The sequence below is a fragment of the Lepisosteus platostomus genome, chromosome 9 (genome assembly GCF_059453375.1).
Source record: "Lepisosteus platostomus isolate fLepPlt1 chromosome 9, fLepPlt1.hap1, whole genome shotgun sequence".
Taxonomy (NCBI): Eukaryota; Metazoa; Chordata; class Actinopteri; order Semionotiformes; family Lepisosteidae; genus Lepisosteus; species Lepisosteus platostomus.
Window position 1 is genome coordinate 46,719,087 of NC_142619.1, and position 27,964 is coordinate 46,747,050.

At 41.0% G+C, this 27,964-nt stretch overlaps 2 protein-coding genes across 2 annotated transcripts; one reads left to right on the top strand and one right to left on the bottom strand.

Annotated features, from left to right (window-relative positions):
- The first annotated feature begins 1,203 nt into the window (after positions 1-1,203).
- ucmaa (upper zone of growth plate and cartilage matrix associated a) lies at positions 1,204-7,602 on the top strand. Its single transcript, XM_088645288.1, has 5 exons — positions 1,204-1,416; positions 1,739-1,807; positions 1,901-1,993; positions 4,732-4,830; positions 6,406-7,602. The coding sequence occupies exons 1-5, from the start codon at positions 1,359-1,361 to the stop codon at positions 6,501-6,503; spliced, it is 417 nt and encodes a 138-aa protein (XP_088501414.1). The 5' UTR covers positions 1,204-1,358; the 3' UTR covers positions 6,504-7,602.
- A 1,169-nt stretch (positions 7,603-8,771) lies between these two features.
- Positions 8,772-27,629, bottom strand: mcm10 (minichromosome maintenance 10 replication initiation factor). The gene is made up of 20 exons (XM_088645289.1): positions 27,568-27,629; positions 27,068-27,115; positions 23,852-24,154; positions 23,528-23,647; positions 23,214-23,354; positions 22,837-23,014; positions 21,051-21,216; positions 20,077-20,244; positions 19,698-19,814; positions 18,554-18,750; positions 18,244-18,338; positions 17,159-17,272; positions 16,349-16,469; positions 15,763-15,982; positions 15,190-15,328; positions 14,711-14,841; positions 11,351-11,464; positions 10,569-10,714; positions 10,304-10,346; positions 8,772-9,340 (listed from the first exon to the last, which is right to left on the bottom strand). The coding sequence occupies exons 2-20, from the start codon at positions 27,072-27,074 to the stop codon at positions 9,257-9,259; spliced, it is 2,604 nt and encodes an 867-aa protein (XP_088501415.1). The 5' UTR covers positions 27,075-27,115; positions 27,568-27,629; the 3' UTR covers positions 8,772-9,256.
- Between the last annotated feature and the right edge of the window lie 335 nt (positions 27,630-27,964).

A 27,964-nucleotide genomic window follows, 5' to 3' on the forward strand; every position in this document is an offset into this window, starting at 1 on the left:
GGTGAAATCCGTGGACAATGAGGTTAAAGGCCTTCAGTTGATTGTACTTATGTGTGCTTATAGAACTATACACGATTATTAACCTGGACCTCCCTACACATTCTCCAATTGCTCTTCCACACAGAGCTGATTATTTTATCAAAATAGCTTATAATGCTGAATAGTACATATTTTCCAAGGATTTGCTGTTACTTTAAAGCTGTTAACTCTTTAAAACACAGCAAATGACTAACTATAACTACCTTGAGAAAAGCTATTATGAAATTTACTAAGAAAATACTCCACTCATGTCAAAGCCTTTTCAATTTGTTTGGAAGCTTCTAAACAGACAAGTGCTTTAAGATAGCACATACTCACTGCCAGTCACTGAAAACTAAAGAGAAGTTGAAAGGGATCAGATTTAGTAATATTTTCTGTGGTCTCTGCAATCCCGTTTCCCTTCCCCAGTCTTTTATTAAACGTATGTCTGGGTTTTAGGGGTGGCACGGTGGTGCAGTGGTTAGTGTTCGTGCTTCAAAGCACTGGGGCCCTGGGTTCAATTCCAGACCTGGGGTGCCATCTGTGTGGAGTGTGTATGTTCTCTCCGTGTACACTTGGGTTTCCCCTGAGTGCTCCTGTTTCCTCCCACAGTCTAAAGACATACTGGTAGGCTAATTTGCTTCTGGGAATATCGGCCCCGTTGTGAGTGTGTGTCTGTGTGTGCCCTGGTGTCCTGTCCAGGGTGTACACTGCCTTGTGCCCCTTGCTTGCAGGGACAGGCTCCAGCTTCCCTGTGACCCTGTATTAGTAGTTGGAAGATGGCTTCACGTCGAACAGAAATTACAGACACCAATCAGCAGCACAAGACAATTATCCCCCGTGAGAACCGCACAGCACACAAGAGGTGTGAAAAACCATAAAAAAAAGGTCGAAAACACAAAGAAAATGGCTACACGTGTTGAAGTGGCCATTTAAAAGCAGCCTGGACATAATGAGCAAAGCACGGACATGGAGGCCAGAGGCCAGCTGTGGTGGGAGCCAGGTGAGAAGGGCTCACAAGTGGTCGACACCGTTTCTCACTTTCCTCCACAACATCTAGCAGCTTTCCGCTACATGAAACTAGCGGCTCCCTCCCGCCCATCTGCCACCAAGCCCAGCGCCGCCCAGGTGGACTGCTGACTGGCGGGAGTGTTGATGTGGTCGGCTCGCACTAGATGCTACCCGGCAGCTGTGGCTCCCCGGCCCCTCCCCTCCCCTCCACACACACGGAATTCCAGCTCCCTGCCTCCCCATCTGACAGATGAGGAATTTTCAATCCGAGCGTGCAGACTTCTCTCATTCACCATTGCTCTGATCCCTCCAGCGAGAGTGGCGCAAAAATGCTCTGGACTCGGATAATCCTCCTGTCCTTCCTTGCGACTGTCTTAATTTTGGCAAGTAAGTAAAGCGGCCAGCCTTTTTCGAAGATGAGAACTGCACTGGGAATAAACATCTTAATTTCATGACCGCGGCTTTCGTAATTCACGACAACAGTAATTCTTCTTTTAAAATGACTGATGCTGTCCTTTTCTTATCTTTTCTTCTTTCAAAACCACTGATGCTGTATTTTTATACAGGCCTTTTGCATTAAAATAGGACACAAAAACTGAATCTACTTTAACTGCTATTTATGCATGAATTATTATATTGCAAGTTTTCTTTCTTATTGGATTTCCACCAATGGAACCTTTTCCTCACAACATCTTTCTCATTTCTCAAGTTGCCCGTGAAGCTGGGAGTGCAGCAGTCCGAGATGATAACACAGACGTCAAACCAAAGAATGCAGAAAGTAAGTACAGCAAAGCCCTCACTTTACCTGGTGCTTAAATTAGCTGTTGGGACATATGTCAGGAGTTTTTAAAAATCTGATTTCAAATTGCAGAGCTGAAAAGGATTTTCATGCCTGAATCAGATGCATCCAGCTTCTTTAAACGACGTGGCAAGAGATCCACAAAGTCCAGAGATGAAGTGAATGGTGAGGCTGTTTTTTTTTAAATATTTTCAACTAAGTTTTTGTTCCACCTCACAGTTCCCTAGAGGCACTCCAAGCATTTATGAAGGAGGGCTGCTGAAAGCATGTAGCCCCGGACTAAAAGAGGAATTCTGCTGAAATCATTTCTGTAGAAATGATCTGACACTGCCTTTTCTTTCGAGCATTGTGATGGGCAGATTCTGGGAACCGATGATAGCTAGGATTTAAAAATGAAACGCAGGTGAACACATTGGAAAGTCCATGTTAGCCTGAGGAGAAAAACAGCTCAGCTGATGTGATTGCATGCAGAGAGGGTTGTGTCCAAGTGGAAAATGCATTTCTCAGAATGAGCAGAAGTGGATCGTCTGAGGCACTTCTCTCTGCGAGTGAGGTTTTCAGGTGCTCGGTGTGTTAAAGGAGTTATAGAATGTGCCTGACGCCCACAGGCAGCGCAAGGAGTCACAGGATAGAATGGAGAAGCCAGCACCCAAAACCTTTTGATAAGTGTGGAAGCAGTTCCACTCTCCCTCTCCTTTATACACTCCTGCATCTTTCAGGCACCCGAGAATAAAAACAGTCTGATTGGACTCGGTTAAAAAGGGATTTGACAGTTTCTCTCTACCCTGCCTTTACTGCTGCCGTCACGCCTGCACGCTCCGCTGAAATTACAGTGCTAGCCCAGGTTTGAGAGAGGGAGCACTGTTGGTCTTGTCGTGAGCAGGAATGAAAATTAGCCCGGAAAGTTGAACAGTTTTAGCCCCAGGAGTGCGAGAAGGTGTTTACGCCGCACGGCTGTAGATCACACAGCCAGACGCTGGCCTCTCACTTGTGTGACGTGGGGGAGGGGTGAAGGCCAGTGAAGATCGGCTGTATTTCAGACTCCAACAATCTGTTTTGCTGGATAAGTACTTTACTTGTCTAATATCCATATTACACTTCCACCTTCAAGCAAATATTCAAGAAGACATGTTCTGAAATAAAGGTTGTTCTCTGGGAAGGCCTCAGATAATCATTGCACTATTTTATACTTGCATACACTGTTGGTATCTGGTCACATCTAGAAAAAAATCAACTTTCCAACTATCCTTCAACCTCTTGAACTCACCTCACACTAGTAATCCAGCTGTGAATGACTTCCTCAAAAACTGCACTTCTAAAAGCATCTCCCCAATCAGACGCCCCTTACTGCTATTTAGCTGATTAAACCACAGGAAAAAAAGATTGACAAAGTAAGAATCTGAAGATACTTAAGAGCAAACACGAGGGTCAATTCTCAAGATGAGTCTTTGAATTCTAATAACGACAGGAAAATATTGAAATAAAAAAGATGACAGTAAAAATCAATCTATAAACTGATTCATTGCAGTTATACTGTAACATTTTAAATGTTATTCCAGTTTTTATCCAAGAAAATACAGTTTGATGGGATGGTGAGAGATAAGGTGGTATGCCATTTTCCAGCTTTAAAATTCCATAATATCCAAACCGATTCGCTTCCCTCATCCAGACTGTTAATTAAACAGGCACACGGGCACAGAAAATCCAAAGCAGTAAACGGGAGAAACATCCACCCCCTTTTCTGTGCAAAACAAATGCCTTGCGATGACGAGCAGCCCTGCTGTTTCTGTCCAGAAGAAGCAGAACGAGCTCCACGCTCCTGCGCGGCGAACAGCACCTGCTCCTGCGGCCAGACCGCTCAAGGCCAACCTGCTTCCTCAATCCAGTGGTCAAGTGGGTTTGCTGGTGTTGACCTTTGGGTTGGCCATGGGTTTTCACCTGTCCCACTTCAGTGCCGCCTTTGGGCCAGTATTTGCTTTTCAGGGCTGTCTTCAGGCTTGCGAACGCCCAGGGCAGCCAGACCTCAGGCAGCCACACAAAAGAACGATCACCGAGTTGCAGAACTGACTACGGATTCGCCCCATTGCTCATTGCTTCAGTGCCGAGTGAAAACCGCATCGTTCGAGACAGGATTTAAAAACCGTTGAGCCTGGGATAAATCTGTCCTGCGCACGGTCACATTTTTCATTGACACCATCATTCTGAAAGTGCAGGTGATTAAATGTGTGATGCACATGTTCTCAGCCGACATATGGTACATGCTGTTGCCAATGGCTGCCGTGGGCAAATTTTACTTTCCTGCTGTAATGAAAAATAAGCTCCATATCTGGCTTCCTCATATTTATATCGTCCAGGGCATTTGATTTCCCACAACCACAGGTTAATAACACAAAAGATGTAGGTAAAGCCTTTCTTTGGAGTTCTGACTCTTGGCTTCTGAGGAGGTCACGAACGTTCAAGAAGAACAAGAGAGGCTGTAGAGGGAATTAAATCCATGACCCTTGTGCAAGTTGCCCACTAACACCTGAGTAAGTGTCACCTGAGCGGACATGTGATGAACAGCAGTTAACAGAAATGAAAAGCTCACTTGTGTAAGCTCACAGTGGGCACTGATCGCTACAGCACACGGTACTTTGCACAGTTCAACCAACGACCCTCTGATTGACGTTCATTCATTCATATTGTGATTTTCTACACCTTGTTTTGGAACGCAAGTAGAAACATATCCAGATGTTCTCCTCTGGGAATCATACGCAATAGTTTACATGAGAGCAGTGTCATGCTTCTCATTGAACTAACTGAGCTTCCTTTCAAAAACACATTTATTCTATCAGCTGACCAAAATGGCTTGGTTATTATTGAAGGAGTGTGTGAGCCTGAATATTTTTTGTCTCAATTCACAGCTGAACACAGGCAGAGACTCGCTGCTGACGAACGCAGAAGGGAGTACTACGAGGAGCAGAGAAATGAATATGAAAATTTTGTTGAGGAGGAGCGTGATGGTAAGTCTCAATGAGATCAACACAAAATCATAATTATCGGACTTCATTAAACACAGTTCCCCCTGCATAGTTAATGCACAAAGCTCCTCTAATCTCCACAGCAAAACAGCTAACAAGAGAGTTTTATCACAAAGACTAAAAAGGTTTATTTACTGTAAATGCTTGACTGGGAATAACATAAGTCATGCAAAGTGGAGTTTCAACACCACACCAGAGTCCAAACACTGTTATCCACCCCCTCCCCCAAATGAAAGTCCAGGAATGGATGTGTCCTTTAATATCTTGAATTATCTTGGAAACTATTTCAGTACACAAATTAGAAAGAAACATCCAGAACAAAAACAGGAAAAAACAGACTATTGTCTTTCTTCAAAAGTCAGTTTCTCAAGCTGTGGCACACCTTGGATGTAAATGTCTTTCTAGGACTTCTCTACAATGTCTACAGCCTCAGATAAAAAATTGAAAATGATTGAACAAATATTTAAAAATCTGCATGACGTTTTATCTGAAGACAGGACCTGTGTTGATTTTCTCAGCCTTCAAAAAAAGTTATAAAATGAAAAGAATAAATTATTTACTATTTTTACTGTTGTATTTCACTACTGCTGGTCCTAGATAGGCTTCTTATAATGTTCACAGTTTTAAAAAAACATTACATTACATTTCAGGTACTTATGTACTTAAACAGTACTCATAAGAAAGAGATTTAATAAAAATAAATGCACGTTTTCTATCAAGAGGAGGGTTTCAATCACTGAATGGCCAGAATTTGCTGAATAACAGCTATTTCAACCTATTAAATGAGCTTTTTCTATAGCGGTCAATTTAAACACATAGGAAAGCTTCAGCAGCTTTATTTGTTGCAGAATGTATTGTTTTTATAAACTTGCAAATTTCCAGAGTAAAATGAAAGTTCTTTTTAAAGGTAAGGGAGAACTCTCTAGATATTTTAGTGAAATTTTGTTTTTGCGCTTGCATTTTGCTGGAGAAACAGTAAATTATCTATATACTTTGGTGCTTCTGTAAATTGAAATGCGAGATTAATATTTCTATGAAAAAATATTAATTTTCTTTATGCTGATGTATCTAGTTCTGAAAAGCTCTGGCTGTCTCGTGTTTTGTCATATATAGTCCGAGGTGTTGTACTTTGTTTTTGCTGGTAAAAAATTATATTATTCAACCATTGGCCAGTTTCTGTCTAAAGTGCTGTTGTGAGCATTACACTATTTGTATATTACAAACGTTTCACAAAACTGAAAACAACCTTAATGGTTGTGTTTAGAGGACACTAGAGATCTCTTGCGTTCGCGATATTTTGAGAAACGTTAAACCAATGTTGTTTTCGGTCATGAAAAGTGTAACGTTGAAAGCAAAACACGATTAGGCGGATATCCCTAGCGAGGGGTCTATATAAGGCATTCCTGTTCTTTTAATACAATATAAAATCGGTGTCGTTAAAGCAACTACAGTACGTGCACAGAAGTTTGGCTCCTGTAATGATGGGCTACCAATGCGCCGCTGAAGACTAGTCACTGTATTCCCACAGATAACGGATGTTTCTCCTTTGTCAAACAGAGCAGTACGAGAGAACCCGTGAGAAGACCGAGCAGTGGCGTGAATTTCACTACGATGGACTTTCCCCTTCCTACTACTACAATCGCCACTACAACTAGTTACACCGACACAGGGACACCGCGATGGAATGACACCCGATGCTGGTGCCTTACTCAGACGTACAAGAATATTGCAGCTGTCAGAAGAAAATCAAGTTATTTTTGATGCAGCTTTACATATGGCGGCGCTGTAGTAAATCTAAGCTTTCTTAAACTTTTTTTCTGTAAAAAAAAAACCGTAGACTGCGTTTAACATATTGTAAAAGATCTATTTTTGTCATTTGTCGAATACAGGTACGGTATAAAGCAAACAATACAACTTTAATTACTATGTTTTTAATAGTTTTTTTTTAAAGATGTTTGGATCTTAAAAAAAAGAAAACTGACCTGGAGTCTGTTGAAGAACGTGTTTCACATCTTTATATTTTGCTCCACGAAAAAAAAAAATACAGGCAGTTTCAAGAGCCCCAAGCTCTGAATAAAAAGAGCCACGAGTCATTGAGAAATGCAGTGCAGGACATTATATTCCTGTTGTTCCTTTTCTATGGATTATTGGATTATGTACCATGATCACATTAAAAAGAAACGAGAGTGCTCATGTTTTCTAAAGAGAATGCCTGTTTCTTTTTAATCTGATACTATATAGATTATGGTGATCTATACTGCATGTTGAGGTGACTGGTAAATGCGGGATCTTTTGGTTACATTTGATACTTTTGTGATTTATATTTTAACCTTGCATGTTGTAGGAACAATACTATATTGCAAGTCTCCATTTAATGAATGAATACTATAATATTAGCGAAAAAAAATCTTAAACAAGACTCAAGCAATTGATAAGAACAAATACCTGCATAAAGCAGACCGCAGAGAGGTTGTCTAGATAATCTGAAATAATGTCAAACAGCGTAGCATTAACTGCTTCTTAAAACATCAACCCAGTGTCCAGCCTGGAGTGATATTACACGCATGATTGTTTAAAAAGGTAAATATATCTATAAATACCAGTAAAATTAAAAACACCAGTAGATGCCAATCTTCTGACAATATTAAACAGACTATGTATCTGCTATGTAATGATAGAATAGCTAAAAAAAAGTCATTGTTGTCTGGTACACTTTTATCATGGCTATGAAATAAACATTGTATAAATTCTAAATGTGCATCTCTCTTCTTAAGCATTCTTACTGACAATAAATCACAATTTGACAATTAGACGTTCAGTGAGGTAGTGGGTTATAGATGAGTAAGTTTCTACCTGACAATTCATATAAATCCTCAATTTATCTTTAGGTGCTTGATCACACAACACTGGTGTGACATATACAAAAAGTATATTGCCAGTACCTTTATAATAGTATTCACAAAACTATTAAATACTGTTCATACTATCAATTCACAACTGGCAGCCCACTGAAGTTCAGCAGGTGTGAGCTTGGTCAGTACCTGGATGGGAGACCTCCTGGGAAAAACTAAGGTTGCTGCTGGAAGAGGAGTTAGTGGGACCAGCAGGAGGCACTCACCCTGCAGTCTACGTGGGTCCTAATGCCCCAACTTCATATGAGATGTAAAACCGAGGTCCTGACTCTCTGTGGTGTTTCTCGATAAGAGTAGGGGTTTAACCCCAGCATCCTGGTCAAATTTCCCATTGGCCCTTACCAATCATGGCCTCCTAATAACCCCCATCTATGAACTGGCTTCATCACTCTGTTCTCTTCCCCACATTGGTGGAGGGGAGTCCCCATTACCTGTAAAGCACTTTGAGTGGAGTGTCCAGAAATGCACTATATAAGTGTAAGAAATTATTGTTGTATTGTATATTGACAATACATACCAGTTTTTAGCGGGACTGCTGTGTGGAGTAGTGGCTCTGGACTTCTAACTGGAAGGATGTGGGCTCAAGTCCTAGACAGAGCACTGCCACTGCTGTTGTACCCTTGAGCAAGGTACTTCACTCAGGCTGCTGTATAAGTGGATATAAATAAAAGCATCAGCCAAATTATTAATAACTGATATTTTTGTGCAAAGATAAGAACACTTAAGTTTAGTATAGCTAGTTAGGTGCAGTATGTGTAATAAGAACCCTAACCCTAGCTGTTAAGGCTTCAGGTGACACCTTGAACAAGTGTTTCCTTTCTACATTTGTTCCTTTACAGCAGCGCATGCTGACACAGCCCCTCCCTCGAACAGCTACTGTATATATAGAGAGAATATACCAACAGCACCAACTCAGTGTAACATTTAAGACAGAGAAATTCCATGAGTGAAGGAATAAAGTAAAAAAAAACCCGGCTAAAATCCACAAAGCCCAAAGACAGAAAACATGCATGATGTGTACGGATTTTAATACATTTAAATGACAATGACTATACATAAAAACATTTCCTGCATTTAAAAAAAATAAATCTGCTGGCATGTGATTTTGAAAAATGAAAGGCACATCATTCCTAAAACGTTTCTCAGAGACATGCTAACTGTCAAAGGTACTCAGTTTCGTCACAAGTTCTACACTTGGGTGAAAGTGAAAACAAAAAGGACTTTCATCATCGGATAGAGACCTTCAGATTTTGTAAAACGGTGGTACACACCACATAAATGCATGTTGGCGTTTTCTAATGCTTTATAAGAATATATATATAAAAAAATCCCATCAACGACTGTTGATAAAAACATTTTGCCTGTAAAATAAGGATAATGTAGTCAAAAGGGCCGTGAAAGGACAACACATTAACATGCTGGCAGGGTATGAACAAAAACCAATGACTGCTGCTCTTTCACATGGTCCTGTCGCCAGAAAGTCCCGAGTCCTGTTATCATTTCAAACTGGTGAGGAATTTCTGATGCTCTTCTCCTCTGGTCAACAACAGCTCTCCTCCAATCTTTGGGCCACTCCTCTCCTAAAGAAAGAAACACAGAGAACATCACTGATCTTGCTTCATGATTGCATAATTAAATGGAGCAATAATGTCAAAACCTTGAGAGTATTTTAAGGCTGGGCTTAGGGAAAAGTCATGACAGGACAGGACAGGTCAGAAGCTATAAGGGCCAAATGGTTGTCTCCTGTTTGTAATAACAATAATTAATATAACACCTTTATACTGTATGTAACTTCTCAAATCTCTTTACAGTAAGAAGAAAAAAGGAGATAACACAATTAGCACAACTGAAAACAAGGGTTTAGAATGCAGCAGATGATCCAAGGGGCAGACAAAGGCATTAATTAAAAAAAAACTTCCTGAAGAAGAAGGTTTTGAGTCTGGATTTGAAAGTTTTCAGGAAAGGTGACACTGATATAACCGGGGATAGAATTCCAGAGCTCTGGGGCATAGCAAGAGAAGGCCCTATCACCCATTGTATGCAGAAATACACCTATTCTTGTGATAAGGTTAGGTTTGATATTAAAGCTAAGATAAGGATGCCGGGTAAAGCTTAAGACTAAGGATACGGATAAGATTAGAGCCAATGGTAAGATCAAGTTTAATCTAAGATTGGAGTTCCTTTAAAATAATTTAGTATAAATCTATGACTAAAATTACCACAGCATACTTATAATAATTGTAATTGTAATTTTAATTAGAACTGATCACAGGTCAGAAAAAAATGCTAATTTCTACAGATACAACTTCAGAGGCCTTTTAGAGATGAGCATTAAATAAAAGCAATGCTCTGAACCTGGCATGATTCAGCAAGGGTGGAACTGATCCTGTTGGGCATGGAAGGTAAGAAGCTTTTTTTAACAATCATCAGACTGACAGATCTGAGATGCAAACTGCACAACCTCTAGGAACTATTTCATTAAAACTTATAAAAAAAAACTCAGTGTCAAACCATAGTATACTACGGATGAGTGAAAATCATACCTTTAACATTCCATCTCTTTCCCACTTGAAAAGACCACAATTGCTGAAATTATAAAATTAACAGGAACGGTTAGAAAGCTGTAACAAGAGTGAGGCAAAATGCAAAAAGATACATGACAATTTCAAACAATAATTAAAATCTGCAACAAGCTGTCTCTTCAATGATAAGGTAACACAGCTTAACTTTAGAAGTACCGTTCTTCATGAAAAGTACATTTACATTTCTTTTAATAAGTAACTAGTCTGTTCTGTTTGCTGTCTTTACCTGCAATGCTTATGAGGCAGCCTGTCCAGAGATATTGCTCTTTGACCACATGGGCATTTGAAGAAGCGCTTCACTGCGTCATGCCAGTGATAATCATGATTCTCATCAACACACTTGTCCAAGGGCTTGAAATATGTGTATTTACACTGCAAAGAGAAATTACATAATGGAGATAATGATTTCTTAGGATAGTTTAATACTTGGAATAAGTGCAGTCAGTTGTTCAAGAAAAAAACCCATTTGATAATAAAACTGAAAAAATAAGCAAATACACATTTACTAAATTCACTGTAAGTTAGCCTATCCCTGGAAGAACCAGGTGCAAAGTGGGATACGCCCTGGACCAGTCCATCATAGGGCAGACACAGGCAAAAACATGCACACTCTCACACCAGGGCCAACGTTTCCCCAGAAGCCCATTAACCTATTCCTCACCCTATCTTTGGACTGGGTGAGGAAACCGAAGTTCCTGGAGGAATCTCACATGAACACGGGGATAACATGCAAACTCCACCCAGACAGCACCCCAGAGTTGGAATTGAACCCAGGGCCCCAGCACTGCTAACCACTACACCACCATGCTGTCGACAAAAGCCAAGGACCCCGTCCTGGACAGCGCCCCCTGCGTTAAGCACAGAATCCCTGATGCTATCCTTCTGTGCTCCATCTGTGCAGAAAATCAGCACAGTTCTGTGCCAAAATCAGGAGCACAAGAGGGAGGCGGAGTCTATGGCACTGTATAGCTTGGCTTCTATAAAACAAATCATTCATAACCTATTTACCGTTTTACATGTTACAGCTCTGCACTTCTGTTCGCGAATGTTTCTCATCTTTTCCTCCATTTGCTCTTTTTTCACCAGAGGCTCAAAGTACTGCTCCTGGATTTGTATTTCGGCCTGGAACATGGAGGGTTTAAGGATATCTGTTAGTAGGCATTTTACAGCAACAACACACCCCAAACTTAAGCAAAAGCTTAAGGGTCAGAAAGTGAACAACCTGACATTACAAAACACATAAGGGTACATTGAAAGATCAACTCACCAGCAAGTTACAACCTCACCAAGAAACATTTCCATATATTACGCTAAAACATCATTTTAAAAATATAAATTATAAGGAAATATGTAAGGAAAATAGGGACAAATGTGCTGTTTTGAGCACTAACAAAAAAGTTGGTCACGAGCTAGAGGTCATTAGTCAGTTGCTTCAGTAGTCTGAACCTGATGAAAAGTTTCACTATCTCTATTTTATGCTGATCATCAAAATAAACTTGTCACTTGTAATGGTAACGTTCACAAACTTATCATGGACATTATACCATTTATTTTGCAGAGGCTACACTGAGAGTTTAGTTGAACGGACTAAAAATTTAATTGTGCTAATTAAGCTGTCCTCAAAAAAAGGGTCTACAACAAAAGCTGCAAGTTAGTAGTGTGTATGTGGTCACTGTTGAAAGGAATGAAAGTTGTACATGTGACACTTTGCATCAGAATCACTTGTGGGATTTGGTGCTATTGCTCACATAAAGACTGAAAAAGCATGTGCCTTTTCACTGGTCTCCGAGCCCTAGACGCCCCAGAAACATTTAACTGAGCTGAAGTCTATTAAGTGGGATATCAATCATTACAGACACATTCTTATCTCAGAAGAAATCCTGCATCTCCAAGCAGATGTCTCACAAAAGAACTGGCAAGAAATCAAGCAGCTCTTGAGGAAGAGGGTTGTTTTGTTGGAATGTTATACTGTCAGGATGATTTACAGTTCACGACTGTACTGCTAAGTTCAGCACAAACACCATCACCAAGTATGCTGACGATACCACAGTCGTGGGCCTGATCACTGACAACGATGAGACTGCCTACAGGGAGGAGATAAAACAACTCGCAGACTGGTGCCGAACCAACAACCTATGTCTCAACATCAGCAAAACCAAAGAGCTGATTGTTGACTTCAGAAGACAAGGAAAAGTTCACTCCCCCATCTACATAGAAGGGTCTGCGGTGGAGATGGTGAATAACTTCAATTTCCTAGGCGTTCACATCTCTAAGGACCTTACATGGACACTGAACACCTCCAGTCTCATCAAGAAGGCACAACAGCAGCTGTACTTTCTGAGAAGGCTGAAGAAAATACACCTACACCCACTGATCCTCACCAACTTCTACAGATGTACGGTGGAGAGCATACTGACCAGCTGCATCACAGTCTGGTACGGCAACTGCACCGCATCCGACCGTAAGGCACTACAGCGGGTGGTCAAAACTGCCCAACACATCATCGGCAGTGCCTTACCATCCATCCAGGAAATATACAACACCAGGAGTCTGAAAAAAGCCACCAAAATTATGTCTGACCCCACTCACCCCAGTCATAACTTGTTTGTTCCCCTACCATCTGGCAGAAGGTTCTGGTCACTCCAGTCGCACACAACTAGACTCCAAAATAGCTTCTTCCCCAGAGCTGTCAAGTTGGTGACGCCCCCACTCCCTTCCACCTTATTATGATCTCTCCTAACATCCTCCTGTACCCACAACCAGTGTACTCCTACACCACCACACACACATGTAAACCAAAATTGTACTGTCCCCTCGATAGCCCAGTAAAATTGTAACAGGCATAATAATATCTAATATTTATTAATTAACCATACTACTTTTAACCACACTATTTTTTTGCACTGTTCCAAGAATTACCTTGCACTGTTTTTGTCCTGTTAAATTTTCTCTGTTTGCAGAATTGTGCACAGTTTTGATTACATGTTATTTATGTTATTACATGTTACTATTATTGCTATTGTGTAACTGTCTATTGTCTTATCTTCTGTCCTATTTATATACTGCACCTGAGTGACTAATGAGAAACACTTTTCATTATACTATGCACCTGTGTAAGTTTAATGACAATAAAGTTGAATAAACTGTTGAATAAACAGGATGAGCCTGCAGGGAGGTAGGCAAGCTCCCAGGACTTCATCAGTGCAGCACTGTGCAGTCAGGCAGATGTCAATCACTACAACACTACAAGTAGAGCTGTGTAACAACCACTCCTCCACAACACACTCCTACTCAGACTGTGTTGTGACTTGTAGTGACTAAGACTGCAGCCAGTAATTGACAGTAATTGACGACTAGCCGAGTCAGAAAATGCTGACTCTGAGGACACTACAAAGAAACAATGCACTGACCTAAATCCCACATCTCCAAAATACTGCATCAAGGCATTGATAATATTGGTTACTTTCTCTGTTTCTCTACCTGGATTTTGATCACGCTTGACACTTTACAGAATAAACTCCCCTTCGTCACCTGTTCCCAGCCAAAATGTTAATTAATGAGGTGAGTTGGCCCCTATGCAGCAAAGCCTCAAGTGTATCACGGTGAATCATGAATGATCACTTAACCAAAATGATGTAAAAAAAATATTTAATATCCCAAATATATGTACTGTAATTTTTAAAAACATGGATGAATAATTGCATAGATCTTATGCAATTACTTACAAGTTAATGAAAACAACCTACTTTATTACCTTGTTTTTTCTTAGGGATCCTAATAAAGAAAACAGCACGTTACAGGGGTCCAAATAAAAAAAGAACCATATGGAGCCTCATAATTTATCACACCTACTGAGTATTGTCCTATACAATCCTTTATTCAGTCTAGGTACTGTTTTTTGCTGAAGGTTCGGATCTGGAGGAATTAGGAGGGCTTATACATGCGTCCTCATGACTTCTACTAACAACCTTCAGCATCATAATAATTGTTAAAAACCTCAGAAGCTCCTGAATGATTTCTTTCTCCATCTGAGGCCACAGGGATTTGTTTTACACAGGAGTTTAGGACACCTTTGTGCATCTTCTGGAGCTTGGACTGTATGTTTTGCAACTCTTGATAGTTCTTGAGCTCTTAGCAGGCTACCATCTCACAAAGCAATCAAATTCCTGCACTGCTATAAACGTGAAGGACTAGAAAGGAGGGCACAATCGCCGCCGCCGCCCCCCCCACCCAAAATGGAGATAACCTTCAATAAGCGAGTCTGCTCAGTCTTCATCCAGCAGTATATGTTTTGTCTCATCTAGATATAGAGAGAAGTGCACAAGCACACGCGAACAACACGGGTAACAGAAAAAGACTGATTTCTACCGCTTTCAGCGCCCCCGTGTGTCTCGACGTGGCTTTGAGTATTTCCTGAAACTCTTCAGACTCCAGATACTCCAGGGTTTCCCGGCGCTTCTTCGCGGCAGGCTCGTCTTCTCCTGCCTCCGGCTGCTCGTCTGATAGGTGAATGGTAAAAAAAAAAAAGAGATGCATCCCTTAATATGACACTGGACAATACCACATTTTGTGACAGCTGTATTAAATTTAAACTCCATAAAAGCATGAGCACAAAACACACAACTCGAACATGGCTGATTTTGTCCCTTGTTGGCGTCTCATACCAATTAAATTCTGTGTCGTGTACACTTTGTTTTCTATGTAATTAACAACCTTTTCCATTTTACTCAAATCTATCATGCAGTTTCATATACACACTATATATAGAGATAAAGTACCAATTAGTTAGTTAGTGAAGTTTGCTTTCAAGATAGAAACTCCAGAGCACTGTGATAAACAGTACTTACTGTCAGGCGACGCCAGGTTCCTCTCCACTCTCGCAGTTACTTCACTGCTGCTGGTGTTCAATCTCTTCCGCTTAACAGCATTAGGATCTGCTTTTGGGATCACTGCTCCTTTTGCCCGCAACTTCTTTAAAGCAGCTGCCTGAAAAACGGACAAATTACAAGGAAAGAAGCCTTAAAACGAAAAGTTGTAATGGGACTCGCAAGTGGCTCAACTAGTAAAGGCCCTCGCCCGAGCGGAGGTTGATCTCTAAGATCCAGGTGTCGCAGGCTCGAGCCATGGGAGCATGTCATGAGCTGACTGTGCTAAGGATTTCCCAAGATGCAGGACACAATTAGCTGAGCCAGCAGGGTGGGATTAGCCTGTCAGAGCTCTGTCTCTCTCTCTCAATTGCAACAACCTCTGAGCCCTGTGCCACTCCTCCAACTGGCGCTGAACCTCCAGTATGGAGCTACAGTATCTAGGCTGTGATGTGCTTAAAGGTGATATGGGGGGTCAGAGAAGTACACTACACACGTTATACATGCTCAAAGCAAGGCACACGTCAAATTCAATTTAACATCTGGTGAAAGTACCTTGGCAGCTGATAAGCTTGGGGTGGGTGCAGGTGGAGGAGAGCTGTCGAAAAACAAGACGTCCTGTCCTTCGTCCAAGCCGCAGCCCAGTTTGGGCGTCTGTAGCGTGGCTACGGTCTTGTCTTGTGTGGGGAACTCGGCGCCCGCCTTCGGGGACAGAACTGGTCTCCCTGGGGTGGGGGTCGCGGGGACACCAGGTTTCCCACAGTTCTGCATAAACCTGGTGAAGCGAGAAAGAGAAGAAATGTAGACAGCAGCCCGAATGTCGAACACTCAACAGCAACAACTGTCTTTAAGATGGTGAACTCTATTCGTACTGCACTTGCATTACTATCTATGCAATGTCTGGTTGTGTCATAGTTCGGTGTCCTATCAAACGTAAGATATATACCTCATCTATTTCTAAAGCAAAAGTGTAAATGATGACCATTTTCCTAACAAATACAAGCAATGTCAATAAAATTAAGCTATGATTCTGAATTTCATTAAAGTCCAATGATATTGTTTTTAAATATTTCCAATGTACAGCCCTGAAAAACTACAGTACTGTAAGAGCTGTAAGGCCATTATACAAATACACACCCACCTTCTCTGAATCTCTTCGGCTCTCTTCCTTCTCGATTCCAGCATTTGCTGTTTTTGCTGTTTCAGGAGCTGGGAAGCAGATACTGACTGAATGGCTGCCCCCGGCTGACCATTAGAACCGGCTGGAAAAAAAAAGGATGATTTAATAGTTACATTTCAAAACTAAACACACTACTGCATGCTGCTTATGAACATATGAAAATCAGCTGACAGTGGGTGAGAGGGATTATGTCATGATCAAGAGAGTGGAAGAGATCTTATTTAACTTGGAGAATACGCGTTTCACAGACGTTAGTCAGTGGCGTTAACGTGCTGTTTTACTGTACATCAGTGGTACATGTTCTGTGTTATTAGTTATTCTGCAGTCACTTTACTTAAAATGAATTACAAAGGCTGGATGATGAACAACAGCACTACTTAGTCAGTTGCAAGATGCCCTTGAGTTCCCATCATATGAGCACTGCAGAACAAGGTGAAGTAACCTGCAACGTGTAAGGAATCAGCAGTAGGATAGAGCCTTTATATCAGGAACCTCCTGGTAAAAAGCCTTTTTCCTTAGTCTCCGAGACATCCGGCCTACTATTTAGTTGTGTTTAAAACAAGATCACAGTTCTCACATTAGCAGTAATCCAGTGCTAGTCATGATTATTTAAAATTAAATGTGTGCATTATTTTTAAAATGAGATATAAAGCTATTCTAGCTTTAACTCCAGGGAAAACTACATTGGGCAGCTGGCTGGAAAATGATATAGGGCAAAGCTCAAGATATAGATAAAAAAGTACAAATAAGATATCAAAAAGGGTGCAGTACCTGTAGGTTTTACATGGTTTAAGTGCCTTTTCAAATTCAGGGCCCCTGGAGTTGGCATGGCCAATAGGTTCTTAAAATCTTCAGAGCATCCTGTGACACCGTTTGACAGCATTGCTGGAAATGAGACATACATTCATTTATGCGATTGTGAAGAAAACTTCCTTTCACAGACTTCATTATAAATCAGGCTAATGGTGTTAAGACCTTAACAAACTCAACACTGTACCCAACTAGAAATGTAAGACACAATAGGGAAGCCTATGGATTATATAAAGCCAGATGTAAACAACAGAATATTGATGCCTACTCCATTTGGAATCACTAGTTGTCAGTCAGCTTTTGTTTATATACTTGGTTTATAAAAACAACCCAGTTCAAGACCAAGACTGGGAACCACTGGTCAAGATCACTGAACTCAACCTGTGCTACAGCAAGCAACCTTCTGGCGATAAGTCACTTAGTTGCCTGTTTAAGCCTATTTTTTCCCCCCACTTACTCGAAAGTATGGAATTTCTTCACTTAATTCCTAGGTAAACTAAATAATCCATTTCTTGAGAACAATATTTTTAAAGAAAAAGAAAAAAACAATAAATTAGTCAAATTGTCATCAGCTACATTTAATAATAATGTCAATTGCCCTAGGTAATTTCCCATATCTGAAAATTAAATCGTCTTGGGCTCAGTGTAAACATGAGATGGTATCATTAGAAATATTAAATAAGTCCTGCAGGCACTTAATACAGACAATTTGTGTATAATTTGGAAAAGACCCACATAATTGATAAAGGAGCCAATATTCGAACATTGCCCTTGTTTTTGTTTTACTATGGCATTTTCAAACCAGTGAAACATCGTATTATCAGTTTTCATACAAGCTGCTAGCTAGACCACATTATACTGCTGTAAACAAAACATTTATTTGTGTTTTTATGGGAAAAAATTAGACACTCTGGAAAGAAAATTAATGGATTATCTGCTGGCCAAAATGTCATATCGAAATTCAATATTGTTATATTCCAGTGACTGACTGAAATTTCTCAAGTATTCTTGTAAAGAAAAATTAAATATCTGCTGTGTTTTCTTACCTATTTTCTTGGCGTCTCTCATAATTTGGTCCGATCCTTTTACAAACAGGTTACTTAATGTTGTCTGACTTGGTTTCTTTGGAACAGAGGCGGAACTGAAGAAGACACAAACAAAAAAGATGACGCACATTCAAGTTCAGATTTTTTCCCCCACTAGCTCTTAACAATAAAAATTGAACCTTTGGCCTAGGTTATTGCAGGATCATGGATCTGAAGAAAACTCACATCTACCATTACTTCTAAGACAAAGCGTACAAGACGGTAACTTCAAACACATGACAGACAGGAAGCCTGCAGCTGGATTCCTTACAGAGAAGTTGCACAGGCTGCTGAAGACACTCCTCCATAGTGGAAACCTTCCTGACAAAGTCTCTCTTTCAGGCTGCCCCCTTTCCTCCTCACTTGGTTAGGGGCCTTCCCAGAGTAGCTGGACTGCAGCTCTGCCCTCTTGGAGCTCATCTTCTTATACTGCGCTTTCACATGGTACTGACAAAACTGGCACTCACTCTGCAACAACAGGCAAGGGCATTAGAGCCTCAGCACATCAAGCAATACTCTGCAGCAGGAAACCATCAACACTAGCAGTTCCGGGACCTGTTCTAAAATATAATTAGTGTAATTCCTGGCTTTGAGGTGTAATAGTTCAGGCTACAGCATCTGGAGTATCAGGAGTACTGCATCACGGTTTTCTAATTGGATAACTAAGCGTTAAAGCTTTGAATATCAATATACCGTACCTACTCGACAGACAAGGTTTCATTCCATTTAACAAGCCCAAAGAGTTCTTCTGTGCTTACATACTGTATGTGAAAGTAACAGATGTATTACAGCTGTTTGGAGGAGACAGTAAGTAACACGGAATGGAAAAATAGCTGAGTGTTTTTTAGTTTTGCTTTATTGCTCTTTCTTGATAAATCACGCATGCCAAAACGTGATGATCCACACGCATACAAATGTTTTGCAGTTTAAAGCAGTTAAAAGAATTGCAGCTTCAAGGATTGCAGAAACGCTACCCAAAGACAGATTAAAGCAATGGAATCTCTGTACACCTGTGGACACGATTGAAACAAGGATGCATGGCAGAGGTAAAGTAGATATGCATTCTGGAAAACAGGTGGGTGTTTGGAACAAGGTCATTAGTCAAAGTAGACACCCTAGGATCCTTCAAGAAATGGCTGTATGAGATCCCTGATTAATAAGCAAATGTAAACCAAATGAGCAAGAAGGCAAAACAGATCCTTATAAACTTAGTTTCAGTTGAACGTTACCCCCTGAATACCTCCACAGAAGACAACTATTTTAGTAATAAACACATTTTAGGGAGAAAACAAAAAAATAAATGTTATAACATGGTTCCCTACAAATACATGGTTTGTCCACCACTTTAGAATTTTGACTTAGTACAAGGTAGGACTCTGTCATATTGTTGATAAGGTACAGAAAATACTACTCACCAAGTTCACAATCTGGCTGCAGGGATCTCCATTTTTCTTCTTCGATTTACAAGTCCCAAAGTCCTGAGCTTCACCCATGAGCAAAATTTTCTGTGGGTTGTCCACAGATAGACATACCTAGAATGCAGAGCAAAAATAAAGTCAGAGACTTATTTCTGTGAATAGCTCACAATACAAAAACAGCACCTCAGGCTGTCTTTGAAAAACATATTTCATAATAATCATCATCAAATATTGTTCATATTTAAACATTTTCAAAAGAAGAGATTTTTTTTAAGAGAGCAATGGCTGCAGAAAAACAAAAGTTATGAAAGACTCGAAAGCTCATGTTTTTTAAATTGAGGCTTGTCTGAACGTGGAAGTCTGAGAAGACACTCACGCCATCCGAGCCCTCCTTGGGCTTCATGAGGTTGGGGTTGAGAATCCCAATGACAGTACCAGGGTCAGTCTTCCAGTGCTGCTTGTGAACTTCTCCGAAGAGGAACAGAGACACGAATATATCCAGATTGCGGAGATCATTAAGACGCCATATACTGAAGGTTTTACCCTAAAGAAACATAAAGATACATATTAATGTAATGCATGAAACTGACCAGGCTTATATTGCATATATAACGCTACACGTAGACCTCAGCAATTCTAAGGTTTAAGGTCTCCATAACCTCACATGTAATCAAAGTAAGTATATTTATTGGTTTATTAATACTTATTTCAGTTCTCTTGCCCCCCTTTAAATGAATAAGTGCCACATTAGCAATTTTGCCAATCTCTTTTCTTCACGTATGGTGGAAGAAAATCACGAGGACCTGGAGACCCGTAGTGCTTGTAATACCTGTAGCACGTCTAGCTCTTCTAATACTATTTAGAACAGAAGTTTGTTTTTAGCTTATGAAGAGGTATGTTTCTTCTATGTTAAATACCATCCTCGGGGTGAAATTCTAATTTTAAATAATACATTTTCCCCTTAATATCTAGTGCTAGTTATCTCAGAAAAAAGTTGACCCTTTTTTCTGTTTCTTTGCAGTTGTGACATTGAAAAAAAACGTATTTAACCTCCATTATAATATTTTTTCTCTTACTACTTTTCTGATATCTTTTATCTGTTTTTGCAATTTATTGCACGCCATTTACAGTATGCAAGTGGATGCCTTTCCGTTTCAAATATTTTATCATATGAAATGGTTTCCTCCCCCATACTTTTTCTTAATGGATTTACCAAACCATCTGGGACACTAAGCAGACACATTAATGCTCCATGTTAGTTCTCTTAAAGCCCTACAGTATCTAATTCCTGGACGGTCAGCTTTCCTGAAATTGCACACCTTTGTCCTGGAGTTTGTTAGCATCACTCACACTGTTGGAGCTCTGTGGGGTGACCTTGCTGATGATCACCCCGAAAGTGACCCAGTCGCTGTCCTCCAGGTTCTCCCGCGCCACTCTCTCGGGCAGCTGGGACAGACGGATCAGTCTGCGCTCTGCCATCTTGCACTCCATTTCTGTAGAGGACACCCGTGGCCTCCTACAGAGAACACGTCCCGCCAACAGCTCGTATTAGTCTTCATTCATTGAAATGTGGACTATTACATATCCATTATCAAGAAGCTAACCCATGCCTGGAAGGGACCCCAGCCACCCAGAGCTTCTCACAGAAAAACAGAGCGCAAGGCAGGTAGGTCTCTGGACAGGATACCAGTCCATCAGAGGACAAACACAAACCAAAGGAGAATTTAGAGACTCTCATTAACTTAACCAGCGGGACTTTGGAAGGCAGGAGGAAATAGGAGGAACCAGCACATACCCACGGAAACAAGATAAAAACGTGTAAGACCAGCAGTGAGGTGGCAGCTCATTCTACTACACCACTGTGCCTTTCCTTTCTGTGATCACATATTGCTGTGGTATGAGGGGCAGCTACAGCTTTGGAGTTTCTAAGAAAAACACACCATTCTAATAGGATGGCATATCTCCTGTTATCTGATCATCTCAACTGAGGCAGTGACAGTGAAGAGAGAGCCAGGGGAGAAAACAAATGCCGCTAATCGTTAACTTGATTAAAGCAGAAAAGCAGACATCTTAGAACATCAATATTTAACACTGACCGGATCATTCCGAGCGAGGTCACTAAGCCTTCATGAGGATGGGCCATGGGGAAAAGGAAAGGAAAGAAGACCCGAGAAGTAACTGGGACACGAGCTAGTTTTTCTCCTTCATTCAGACTGAAGAAGCAAAGACAGACTAACTGTCCAGTTAATATGAGCACTGGAAAGGTACCTTACGTTTCTGCAAAGGGACTTTATCACTTTATACACCTGGTGTATATGACGCCTGAAGAAGGCTCCCTGGCCGAAACGTTGTTTTCTTTCTTCTCTTTCAGCATGGAATAAACCTATTACTTGTTCCTTTGCAGCCTACGCATGCTGACGCAGCTCCCCACCTGAACGCATCATTTGATATATTTGTACAATACCAGGATAAAGAAATAGCTTCATGTTTGTGCTGCATTATTTAGAATATGGATACAGGTTTCCATTCATTTATCCTCTGTTTAATATCGAGTTATTTAGCTTTGGGCAGGATCATTGTTCTCCTTGCCCTTTGAAAGTGTTTTGGGTCTCAGTTACAGAAGGAATAGGCAGGACGCTGTTACTCACAGAACTGTAAATACGTAGCAGCAGTAAAACGTTCCATGTTTTGTATTCAATACGCTGTGTCTTATTGTAACCATTATTTGTTTGTCCTGGCTATCCTGATTACTGCCCAGTGCAGCTTCATTACCAGGAAAACCATGGACTCATGAGCTAAGGAAAACTGAGTTCCATGACTAACGACTGCTCATTTTAGATTTTGCTTGTATGCGTCACAACCTGGTGCTAGGGCCTGATTTTGAGACTGATTTGATATTTCTTATTTTTGAACAATACCCACGAATGTGCAACAATATACATAGGAAAAGTAACAAAATGATGTTGCAAAGACCAAAACCACACCGGTATCAAATCATGACTAACCATGCATCCGTGAGCCAAGCTTTCGAATGAACCTTTACTTAACACCCAAAAAAAGTAATTAAAACAGAGCAAAGAGAGAAGAGTGACTTGAGAGTCGAGTAAGAAGAGGGAGTGAAATGAATCCTGGTCACCTCAGCCTGAGTCCAGAGAACTTTTCCACAGCACAGTCCTGAGGGGCAGGTGTGGAGCTGCCGGGAACAGTGCCCCCTGGAGGGGGGGGTCGCAAGGCGGGGCTGGGTTTACCGCTGCTCTGGGGGGGCTGCGCCGTGGAACTCGGGCACACGCTTCTCCCTGGCGGGCTCCGGTTCGCTATAGCCAGTCAGGGACCAAAGGAGAAAAAAATCAAATCACCGAAGTCAACGGATCCCATTAAGATCCAGTCCTTCAGTATCATTTCTGTTTCTGGCCAAAAAGTAACATCTTCAATTGTGAGGCCTCGCCCCCGCTTATTGACCGACCCTTGTGATCTTGTGCCAAGAACGTGACAGCGAACAGATCCAGTCCTCACCTGGTTTTCCAGCTTTTGGCTGATGGGCTGGTCTTTGCTTGGATTTGAAATGACTGATATTATTAAGCTGGGAAGAGAAAACAGGGGACTCCTGGATTCTTCTTATTTCACTTTTCTCCAGGGAAGTGGATGTGGACCTTTCTGTATAAAAACAGAAAAAGAACTCATTAAAATGGAGCTATGTATTTTAAAGTATATACAGAACATACATTTCTATAACACCTGGACATCTTATTTTTTTTACATCCATAGCATGTCTAGGTCTTCAATTATAATTGTAGCACATTATAATTGTAGCCTTATGCGCCTGGTACCTGGTTGCACATTCTGCTTGCCAGTCAGTGATCTGTGAGGAGGGCTTGTGATGGTCTTCTGTGTGGCTTCCAGCTGCTGCTGTAATTTCTTCATTTGCTCCTGCATTTTTCTCAGCTCCGCTGCAAATGACCAACCACTGGGCATTAACAGCAGGGACAACAGATGCCACTACCATGAAATAGTATGTAATTAACTTTTAGAAACAGCTTTGGAAAGTAAAAGGGGCTATATGCACTAATTATTGTTTTACAGAATCTTTGAAATCAAGGGTAATCCAACATTACATTACTTGCAACCTATATGGACTTGTTTAACCTACATACCTTCCAAGTCCTGTTTGGATTTGTCTTGCGTTTCCTCAGCTTGTGCTTCTCTGAACTGTTTCCCGGTTGGCTCCTCTTCCTCTAAATCAGCCACATCTCCAAACAATGCAGTTACACCATCCTCCTGCTCCCTGGCAGCCCTGTCCTCCTCCTCCTCGGACCCCTCGTTATACTCTTCTCCGTCTTCATTATCGAACAGGTCCTCCAGGTCATCCCCCTCCCCCTCCTGCGGCTGCAGGCCCCCCTGTTCTGCCTTCTCATTCTCCTCTAGCAGCGAGGCCAGCAGGTCCAGGTCTTCCTCTCCTGCAGGACGGAGGGGGGAGGCAGAGCAGACTTGTTCAAAGTGCTTTACTGCCTCATGCTTTGCAAGCTTTCAGATTTAAAGGAATCAAGAATGAACTACTCTGATCAAATCAAAGATAATGGAACAAATAGACTGATAGAACAAAATAATGAAAGAACTAGGCTGTTGGATATAAACATCCTCGTGCACATTATGGGCATTCAACCGAGAGTGAACTTGCTTACCAATGGTGATCACGGAAAGTCACCGACACCCCTACTATGCTGAGTCATGTCATGTCTGACAGGAAAATGAACCCTTTTTTATCATCTACGACTACTTTTGAAGTAAGACAAAGAGCAGTGCAACAGCACTTAAAATAAATAAGAGAATTCACAAAAAAGCACAACACTCTGTAAAACCAAGTGCTGAACCTAATGAAGCATTTAATCAGAAGAAAGGTCTTTATAAACGAGTTTTAAAACATTGAGAGTGATAAATCTGCTAAACACGTTTGGTGCTGAGCTCCATAGATGTGGTACTGCGTATGAGAAAGCTCTGTTAATGCCCACAGTATGAAGCCAGAGCCAAGCCTTTGGCCGAGTAAGCAGAACTCATATAAAGAGATGGACTACACTCACACAATAAACCCTTAAGATGACCTGGAGATAGACTATTCAGTGCCTTGTATGTGTCCAGGACTCAAAGTCCACTCTAAATTTCACTGGGAGTCTGTGCAGTTTCTGACGGGTGGGAATCATATGCTCATGCAGAGCATTTCATAGTCGGGACACAGGCTGCGGGACGAAAGGATCTGATCAAAAAAGGCTTTAAGCCCTGATGATGAATTTTGAAAAAAAAAATGACACTTCCAGTAATTTTGTAGCAGCTGATCTGATTAAACAGATTGAGCTCTAACTTGTGTGCAACCACAGGTATGATTGGAATGCAATTTAAAAAACAGCTCAATTGTTTTATTTTTACTTTTTGTAATACGTGTAATTAATCCTCTAGAACAAAGTGTGATACACAGGTGCATCTATGAGCTGCATGAGCTAAGACACACTGGAAACATTATGAAAAGATGTAACAAAGTACGTGGAAAAAAAACATTTGTCATAGGATTGTGGCCACACAGTGACTTACTGTAAACACTGCCTTATTCAATGATTTGACAGCTGTCAACGTTTTTTTTAAAGAAAAAAGGAAACCACATGGACAAGAAAACATTACGCAGGAAAGAAAAAATGCCGTGTACTGAACTTTCAACACCTTACCTCCTTTTTATGGCTTTGTCACGTCATGTCATTTGCTGAACCGCTTTATACCATACAGTGTCGCGGGAAGCCGGACCCTACCCAGCAAGCAATGAACGCAAGGCAGGGTACACCCTGGACAGGGCGCCAGTCCATCACAGGGCAAGTGCAAGCCAGTCATACATGCGGACAATTTTGAGGCCATGGTAAAGGCCAAAGGGGGAAATTTGGCCTGGGCACCAGGATAACTCCCTACTCTTGTCGAGAAATGCTCGGGGATATTTAATGACCACTGAGAGTCAGGACCTCAGTTTAACGTCTCATCCAAAAGATGGCGCCCACTACAGTATAGCGTCCCTGCCATTATACTGGGCCATTAGGACTCAAACAGACCACAGGGTGGGCGCCCCCTGCTGGTCCCACTAACACCACTTCCAGCAGCGACCATAGCTTCCCAAGAGATCTCTCATCCAGGTTCTGACCAGGGTCAACCCTGCTGAGCTTCAGTGGGCAGCCAGTTGAGAGCTGCAGGGTGATATAGCTGTTGGCTTTTATGGCTTTCATTTCCCAAAAAGCGACACAGAAAAAAACAAACCCAGCAAAGCAGAAGTAACATGTGTGGCTGTTTTCTGACTCTGCCTTTCAAACTGATTATCTCCTGGCATCGACAGCTCTCTGCATAGCGAGCTGGGCAAAATGACGGTACATTTGAGAAGTACTCTATTATGAGCTTGCGTGGTATTGTACTTTTTGTGTTTTCTATTGCACTTCAGATGCGATGTCCTTCTAGTCTGAGACTGCAAGTTATGGTGTTTACAGCTGTTAAGACACAACTCGCAGGATATAGAACAGCACGACAAATCACGGCTTAGTAATAGTACAGATGTAATTGAAGTTCTGTATATAGCCATCTTTAAAAACAAAAAGGTTACTAGGTGATAATTAGTTCTTATTTTCCCAATTTCGAATACCAATCAGATCGTGTCGCCAAACCAGCGACTTGGCGCCGATTCTGAGGTATGAAGATCTGCTTCTCATCTGCTCTGAAGGAAGTCTGACAGCCGCTGCCACATAGCTACATCTGTATCTCAACTACTGATCGAAGTCGTACAAAACCGGGGCGCACATCTGACATTTTAAAAAAACTAAGCCACTTCCTAGGCTGAGAATCACGGACGGTAAACAGCATAATGTATACGTTACGAGAATACACGTGTTTCCTTATATGTACGTATAACATAATGCTTTCCTGCCAAATATGATTTTTTTCGTAAACCAGTGCCCCCGGTTTACAACGCGATAAAACATCGTTTCGAAATATTCACCTCTACGGTACAACTGACTACTTCCAATGTTTAGCGCTCCTGGTTAATAAAACACCTCCGAGTACTGTTGACTGTTGTGCAGGCCAGACAAATAAAATACTTAATTCCGACAAGAAAAAAAGACATTTGTGACAGAGTACTGTACTGTAAATGCTCATTCACCGATTAAAACTTCAATCTTAGATAGCAAAGACTTAAAACAACAACAACAACAACAACAACAACAACTTTGAGGCTCCTGAGTAATCCATAAGCATGCAGAAACCTTTTACTTCTTGCAATATGGTAATTATTTCATTTGTAAATTACCTGCATACAGAAACATTAACTCTTGGTGAGAAAACGGACGTACCTTCCATGGTTAAATGCCCTGTTATCCGTGGTGATGCGCACAGTCAATCTGGAACATTATTCAAGACGTTACACCTCTGACCGAGACCCAGAATTAATGTAAACTGTGATCAAAATGTACCGTAATGCCGTTTTCTATAAAATCGTCAATTCAATTTAACATGATCCATGACTTAGCTACAAAATAAACGGTAGCTAAGGTAACATCTTTAAACGTCTCCATAGACATCTTGGCATTCATTATGAGAAGATCATTAATATTAAACAAAAACATTTTCCAGTTTTGAATGTTAAGTCCAGTAGACGTGCGTATTTCTAATAAAAAGATAAAACTACAGTAACTAAGTTCACTAGTACATAAACAACTCAAATTTCAGTTTTCCCTATTAAACATGCTTAACATTACACTATGCATACTACTTTGATCACAAATAATATCCAGAAATGCCACTCTCTAAACCAAATAATATCTCAGAATATATATAGATATATAACTCTTACCTGATTTGTTGTCTTTCCTTGTCTGGATACAAAAAGAACTGAAATCTAGCGCCAAACTCAGGCCCCTACCGCAGCAAATATTTAGGTGACCAATGTAATGCCGGTGTTTAAAAAAAGTGAAAATGACAGAAACCATTCAATCATATATATTTCTGGGTGCAAGTTAAGTCTAATTTCGTTCTACTAGTCTCATTTTTCCTGACGCCTTTCATTTTTGTGGAAGCAAAAATTAATTTTAACCAGGCGCAGGCAGGCAACATAAGTGAGGTCTTTAAACCCAGAACGAGCAGTGCGGGGCTCTGTGTTGCTGCTTCGGTGCTGCGGGAATGGGTGTTTATTGTATACGGGCCGTCTAGTTTCTGTCGGCGTGGTCTTTTGTTGTATGAACCGCGAAACC